Source organism: Xiphophorus couchianus, chromosome 12 (assembly GCF_001444195.1).
Source record: "Xiphophorus couchianus chromosome 12, X_couchianus-1.0, whole genome shotgun sequence".
NCBI classification, from domain to species: Eukaryota; Metazoa; Chordata; class Actinopteri; order Cyprinodontiformes; family Poeciliidae; genus Xiphophorus; species Xiphophorus couchianus.
The window spans coordinates 25,609,161-25,616,444 of NC_040239.1; the positions used below are offsets into that span (position 1 = coordinate 25,609,161).

The following is a 7,284-nucleotide window of genomic DNA, read 5'->3' on the forward strand; positions in this document are numbered from 1 at the left end:
CAGTTTTGCATCTGACAGCTCCCTCTTGTGTTCAGCAGCTAGAATTGATCAAATAACACGCCTGCGTTTAGTCGCGCAAATGTTAAAGACAAACAATAAGTGTGCCAACATCCTATTAATAGATCCACAAAATCTTAGCAACAAAGACAACTTCTTGCTCAATTTTCAATAAAGACCAGACACTTTCAACAGCAACTCTTTGGATGACTGTGATAGAAAAATGTAGTGCAAAAATCTTGATAAACATCTCTTCCGTTTTATTTTCTTTGTAATCATTTTTGGCGCTATGGTTTCAATTTAGAAAATGTGTTTTAGAATAAAAACTGCTAAGGTGGCTAAAAGTAGTACAGCAACATTTGATAGTAAACATTGCTTTGGGGAAATGGGATAAGAAGTCAGTCAGAAGTCATTGCGACGTGATTGGCTCGTCCATAGAAAGTGGGCGGGAAGAAGAAAGACTAAGGACCAATAGTGTTTGAGCTTTCGCCCTGAGACTAAAAGTAAACACGCTTGTTTTGACCTGTTAAAAAGAAATTGAGGAACTCTGCGTCTTGCGTTGTAAGCAGGTATTTTCTGTCCGAGAAGTCATTTCACAGCGGTTTCATGTTTAAGGACACGGCAACATTTCTGCGTATTGACCCCGTTAAGGTTGTGAAGGCTTCTTGTTAAAACATAGCAGGCTAACCTGTTTTTAGCTTGTATAACACTTAACTACTAGCTTAGCAGCGGGGAAACAGCTAACATTTTAACGGAGGGAGGTATGTATGTGTTATACTTTCGTGCTTTTACAACTCTGCGTCTGAAATGGGGGATAACCGTGTGCGACTTTCTATAAATGTGAAATGACTTTTTTTTTTTTTTTTTAAATCAGCTGGTTTTGTCGCTAGCTGCGTCTCTTCTTCCTGTTTGTTAGCAGGCGCGTCTCGCTGGAGAAAACGCCGGATGATGGTGGTGCTGCCAGGCAGGTGAAAGGGATGAAACCCGAAGGTCACCGGTTTGTCATGGCTGAGAACGGACCGGCGCTGGTCGGTTCGGTGAAACAGGCTCGCTTTTCGGACCGACAGTCGTTCAAGTGTTGGAGCCACTTCCACAGCTTGATGGGCGGTCTGGACACCCTCAGGCAGAGCGGAACCCTGTTCGATGTTGTTCTCCTGGTAGAGGGTCGTCCCATCCAAGCCCACCGTGTTCTGCTGGCTGCCTCTTGTGATTATTTCAGGTACAACCCACGGCTTTGGCTGCAGCCTTACTTTTGGTTTCATTTTGAGTTTTGTTATGAGTCTCACGCGAAAACACTTTAGGTACTTTCCTAAAAAAAAAAAAAAAAGAAACTCTTCCAGGTACTTTCAGTGAACCTATTTTGTAAAAGATAGGTTTGTAAAAACTTTTGTACAGTTTACTATAAAATTGGAATGATTTCTTCTTCTGTTTGCTCTGCAACATAGTTTTTAAAAAATGCATGATGCAAACCGATCAGATGTTGCAAAAGTCTGCAGCCTAGACACAATGACTTGGTGCAGAGTCCTGTTTGAACAATCACCTTAAGATAGTGGTTCCCAAAGTGTGCTGCGTTCCTCCTAGGAGGTGTGGGGGGTTTATTGTAATCCATAGGAGGGCTCAAAAATCTTTGGGAACCACTGCCTTATCAGGCACTGTGACTAATAACTGACTGGTCTGAAGCTAAAAAAACCCCAGACATTTTACAAATCAGTGAAGCGCTATACCACTGTACCTAAGTGCTTCCTGGATTGAACCAATCTTTCTCCACTAGGTGCATGTTTGCTGGAGGCCTCCGGGAAATGCAGCAGAACGAGATTCCCATTCACGGAATATCCTACACGGCCATGGAAAAAATTCTTGACTACATCTACACTTCCGAGATCGAGTTAGACCTAGAGAACATTCAGGAAATCCTGATGGCCGCGTCGCTTTTTCAGGTATGTTGGGTCCAGTTGGTCAGTAATCGTTTCCTTTTGTTCTGTTTCACTAAAATGTTTCTGCTTTTTTGTTGTTGTTTTTTTACAGCTCGAAAATGTCATCAGCTTCTGCTGTGACTTCCTGTTCTCCTGGCTAGACGACAGCAACATTTTGGAGGTTCTCCACTTGGCCGACGTCTACGGACTGGAGCATCTCAAAGCCAAGGTCCACTCCTACATCCTCAGGAACATCCAGTCCTTGTCTCGGACGGACGTGTACCGGCAGCTCCCCGAGGAGGACGTCTTCAGGGTGCTGAGCAGCGACGCACTTCAGGTGGCCAGCGAGAACGAGGTGTACGAGGCCGCGCTTCACTATCACTACAGCCCTGAGGAAGTGGAAACTGACCAGGTGTACTTGCAGGTCAGTCGAAAAGTGTGTGCGCTTTGATTCTACACACACCTTTTGTCACCTTCACATCTTCGTCTGCGTCGAAATTAACTTCTTTTGCCCCTTTTTTTTAAAACTCAAAGGGCAACCTCAGGATGCTTGACGCTGTCCGTTTCAGCCTAATCGAGAAAGAAGTGTTGCAGAGACTCCACGGCAGACTGAACCCGTGTCCGCTAAAGGACTCCGTTGCGGCGGCGCTAAGATACCACGAGCAGGAGTTGTTGCAGCCCGCCCTGCAGAGCCCCCTCACTCAGCCGCGCTCCACCTTCCACTGCATCCTCGGCTTTGGCGGGATGTTCAGCTCCAGCGTCTCTGCGGACATGGATCACGTGTTCCAGGTGTTCCACCCGAGCTGGAGTGAGTGGAGAACTCTCAAAGCGGCTCACGCTCCCCGAATGTCCAACCAGGGCATCGCTGTGCTCAACAACTTTGTTTATCTTATTGGAGGAGATAGGAACAACAGTGGCTTTTGTGCGGACAGTCGTTGCTGGAGGTGAGAGAGGACTTGTTGAATTACAAATGCATGTTCTTTATTAGCAGAAAACAATCTTTGCTACCCAGCTGTCTCACCTGCTGATAAAGGTTACAAGGTGTTTGCATGTCCTTAAAAAGTCATAAATTCATGTTTCTATACTTAAGGCCTTAAGTCTTTAATATGTTAAACATGTTTTAAATTTTGTCTTGACAGGGTTATTTAATCTTGTATATTCTATGTTTTTTTTTTTTCTTGTCGGACGTTTCTATCAGGCAAAAGTGTGAGTTTCACTTTGACGTCTTCATTGCATTCTGTGACTCAGAACACTTGCGGCTAGCGGTAACTAGCTGCTGATATATCCTTGATAGCTCGCCAGGTAGCTTTTTTGCATCTGCTTTGGGTAAATGCAAACTTATCGCTAGTTAGCTGGACTAAGTTGGTACATTTCTGTGGCGATACAAATCTTAAACACAATTCATAATGGTCTTGAAAAACAATCTTTTTAAATCTAAAATTATTGAGTTTTAGATTAAGTATTAAAAGATCTTAAACTTGAGTTTGTGAAATGTGCAGAAAGCCTGGCTTAGGTGATTTGATCCCAGATTGGCTTTTATTTTCCCGCAGGTCAAACCTGCTTTATTCCCTCCTGTGAAACATTTCTTCTTTCAGATACGACCCTCGTTACAACAGCTGGTGCTCCATCCAGCCTCTGCAGATGCCGCATGCCGACCACTGCGTTTGTGTGGTGGGCGGCCATATTTACGCAATCGGCGGACGGGACTACAAGAGTGAACTGGACTGGGTGGAGCGCTACGACCCGGTCACCAACACGTGGGAGTTTGTCTCTCCAATGAAGAAAGAAGTAAGAGTTTACAGCACAGCGCCTTACAACATTATTTTCATGTATAGCCAGAGATTTTAGTGTGTTTATTAGGCGTTTATGTGACGGAGCAATGCAAAGTACAGGTCATGTATAACAGATAATGTGCCCCTGGGCAGGGCACTTAGCCCAGAGTTACTGTACCTACTGGTCAGTGTATGAATATGGGTGCATTGGTGAGCACCAGTTTGTCTGTTTTTTCACTTCAAACTAGTGCATATCTAGTTTGTATTACTTTGTCACATAAGTACAACAGAAAATTAGGGCCAGACTAAGAGAGTAAAGTAAAAATATGACAAGTCATAATATTAGCAGAATAAAGACACTAAAATACCAGAAGAAAGTTGGAAAATTACTAGAAAACAGTTGCTTCAATGAGAGCACAGCTTTCATGGTATCTATTTTATTTTTTTATTATTTTCGTGTAGGAGTTATAGAATTTCTATTTCATTCTACTAATATTACGACTAGCGATGTTATGACTTTATTCTTTTATCATTACAACGTTTTTTTCTCATACTATCACAACTTTATACTTATATTATGACTTTGTTGTACAACTTTAGTTTGGCATTATGACTTTATTCTGGTAACATTTTGACTCAATTCTTGTATTATTACCAATTTTTTCATATTATTACAAATTTATTCTCAAGATATTAGGACTTTACTCTCATAACATTGACATTATTCTCATAAGCTTTTTTTTGCAATATTATGACTTTTTTCTTGAATATTATAACTTATTTCTCCTAATAAATTTTTTTGTCTTAGTCTGGCCCTAATAATCTGTCTTTCATAAGGTCCCAATAAGAATCATTTTTGGAGCATTAGAAATTGTTCAAACCTCCCAATGAGTGTGAATATTCTTGCACGCCAACGTATCTGGATGAAAGCATGCACTACCGCTATTCCCCACATGGTGGTGCTATATGCCTACATGCTATAAATGCTCTCTTCCCCCTTTCCTGACTTTTTTCCCCCTTAAATCTATCCCTCCCTCCAGGTGTACGCTCATGCTGGAGCGGTGCTGGATGGCAGGATTTATGTAGCATGTGGCCGTAGAGGAATGGCGTACCTCAGAGAGACTTACTGCTACGACCCTTCCACTGACGACTGGACGGCATGCGCTGAGGGGCCGGTGGAGCGGGCGTGGCACGGCATGGCTGCCGCGAACGGGCGCGTGTATGTCATCGGAGGTAGTAATGATCAGCGTGGATATCGGCGTGACGTCCTGCAGGTACGTCGTGAGTCATCAGAGATGGTTTCCTTGGTGTTTTTTTTATTTTTGTTATTCTATTTGACCATTAAACTGATGAAACGTCGGGTTCAAATCACTGATTCTTACAGTTTAAGCACTTGTATGAGTAAAAACTCATCAGTTGCTTGCTCTTTGATTTTTATTTATTTTTTTCTAGTTGGCTTGCTTTGACCCAGCACCAAACTCTTGGTCTTTATTAACGCCCCTCCCATCCGGACACGGAGAACCCGGCATAGCCGTGCTGGACGGCCGCATCTACGTCCTGGGCGGGCGCTCCCACGACAAAGGCAACAGGACGAAGTACGTTCACGTCTACAACACAGACAAAGGGGAGTGGGAGAACGAGACCAAACTTAGCAAGCACGTCTCCGGCCTCGCCGCATGCGTCGCGCTCATGCCACCCGCCGTGATCGCTCAGGTCCGCAGCTGGGACCAGTACACCAAGGCTTCGTCGGATGACGCTGACATAGACAACTCGGAAGAATCCAGCGAGGACTGAACCAAATTCACCTGCCGTCCTTACGTTTTTCTGACTCGGAACAGGAAAGAGGACATCAGCACATTGAGGGGTCGGTGCACTGATGACTTTTTGTGCCTCTGGTTGAGCTTCATAAGCACCTTTGCACACTTTTTTGTTACTTTTTGAAACTCATGGTACTACACAATACCCAGATATCCTAACCACCTGAATCATTCATCCCAACTGGCTGTGGCTCCTGCCTTTGTTTTATCTTTATTTCTTTTTTTTTCTATGTATCTATAGGATTAATTAAACACAGACTGGTGTTTTCAGCATTTAATTTCTGCTAATTATGATGATTCTCTAATTGCTGCTTATAAAAACATAACATTTATGATTGGAATGTTACACCAGAAAAATAAAAAACATGTTTAATACAGGGCTGCACAGTGGCGCAGTTGGTAGCACTGTTGCCTTGCAGCAAGAAGGTCCTGGGTTCGATTCCCGGCCGGGGTCTTTCTGCATGGAGTTTGCATGTTCTCCCTGTGCGTGCGTGGGTTCTCTCCGGGTACTCCGGCTTCCTCCCACAGTCCAAAAACATGACTGTCAGGTCAATTGGTTTCTCTAAATTCTCCCTAGGTGTGAGTGTGTGTGTGAATGGTTGTTTGTCCTGTATGTCTCTGTGTTGCCCTGCGACAGACTGGCGACCTGTCCAGGGTGTACCCCGCCTCTCGCCCGGAACGTAGCTGGAGATGGGCACCAGCAACCCTCCCGACCCCATTAGGGACAAGGGTGAACGGAAAATGGATGGATGGATGGATGTTTAATACAGAAATGAGGCTTTAATAAAAGGTTAATCTGCATAATGGCTATTTTTAAAAGATAAAGAAGCCTCAATGGAACGCATATTCCTTCTTTTTACATTAGCTGCAGCACCGACTGAGCATAAGCAGTTATCACTTTTAAAGATATTTCTATGAACAAGCCTAACTTTTTCAATAAATTTGACAAAGCCCGTCATGCTACAAAGTTTTATCCCAGAAGTTATTGCGATAAACGATAATATTGTTGTTTTGAGACCATTTTCCAGTAATATAATTGTAATGGCTAAATGCAAAAACGCATTCTCAAGGATTAATAAACTTTCACTGCTAATGAACATTTAACTCTGGAACTGGGAGACATTTTAAAAATGGAAAATAAATAAATAAAAAAAACAAAAGAAACAAGTAGATGAATTATGAAATCTCTGTAAACAAAATTGTCCTTCCAAAGAAGCGGCTAGTTGAGACAGAAGCACCCGACTGAAGACGTTTTACATCCAGATTTTGATGGTAAGAAAAGAGAGGAAACAGAGAACGACGATAAATCATGCAAATGGAAGTTATTGATCTCGTTCTATTTACTGATTTATTGTGATAGGCCCAAATTTGACCGTTTCTCAGGTTTATGCTTGCGTTGCATGTCTGTTACGACGTCTGCGCCTCGTTTTTCTCTGCTGCCAGATCTCCACACGAGGATCTGGTTGTCCTCGTCGGACCTTCCCCTCCTGTTAGCTCGAGCTTTTTGGTACCACCCAGTCTCCACCAGTTCCTTTCCATTTGGCTTTATGAAGGCCGACTGACTGCCGCTTTCCTTTTCAGGGCTGTTTCATCTACATCTGTTGTCCCCCCTCTTCCTAACCGCTGCCTCTTACCTCTGTCCCTCCCTCTGTTTTCACACTTTTGTGCCAGCCTCCAGCAAGTTGTCTGCTAGGATCTGCTGACACCAGCACTGGACATCCAGGATCAACGGTCCGCTGTGTTTATGTGCTTGTCCGTTTTGTTTTTGTTTTCGTCCAAAGTTGT

The 7,284-nt window shown here is 43.5% G+C and overlaps 1 protein-coding gene across 8 annotated transcripts; it reads left to right on the plus strand.

The window, feature by feature from the left end:
* Window positions 1-448: 448 nt before the first annotated feature.
* On the plus strand, window positions 449-5,872 carry klhl22 (kelch-like family member 22). Of its 8 annotated transcripts, none has more exons than XM_028034651.1 (8): window positions 449-566; window positions 914-1,216; window positions 1,769-1,934; window positions 2,023-2,346; window positions 2,445-2,854; window positions 3,506-3,698; window positions 4,723-4,956; window positions 5,135-5,872. In XM_028034651.1, the coding sequence occupies exons 2-8, from the start codon at window positions 975-977 to the stop codon at window positions 5,474-5,476; spliced, it is 1,911 nt and encodes a 636-aa protein (XP_027890452.1). In that variant the 5' UTR covers window positions 449-566; window positions 914-974; the 3' UTR covers window positions 5,477-5,872. The 8 variants fall into 8 exon arrangements, with proteins under 8 accessions (XP_027890452.1, XP_027890460.1, XP_027890453.1 ...); XM_028034659.1 differs by having other exon boundaries at window positions 2,023-2,334; XM_028034652.1 differs by having other exon boundaries at window positions 467-558.
* Window positions 5,873-7,284: the final 1,412 nt, after the last annotated feature.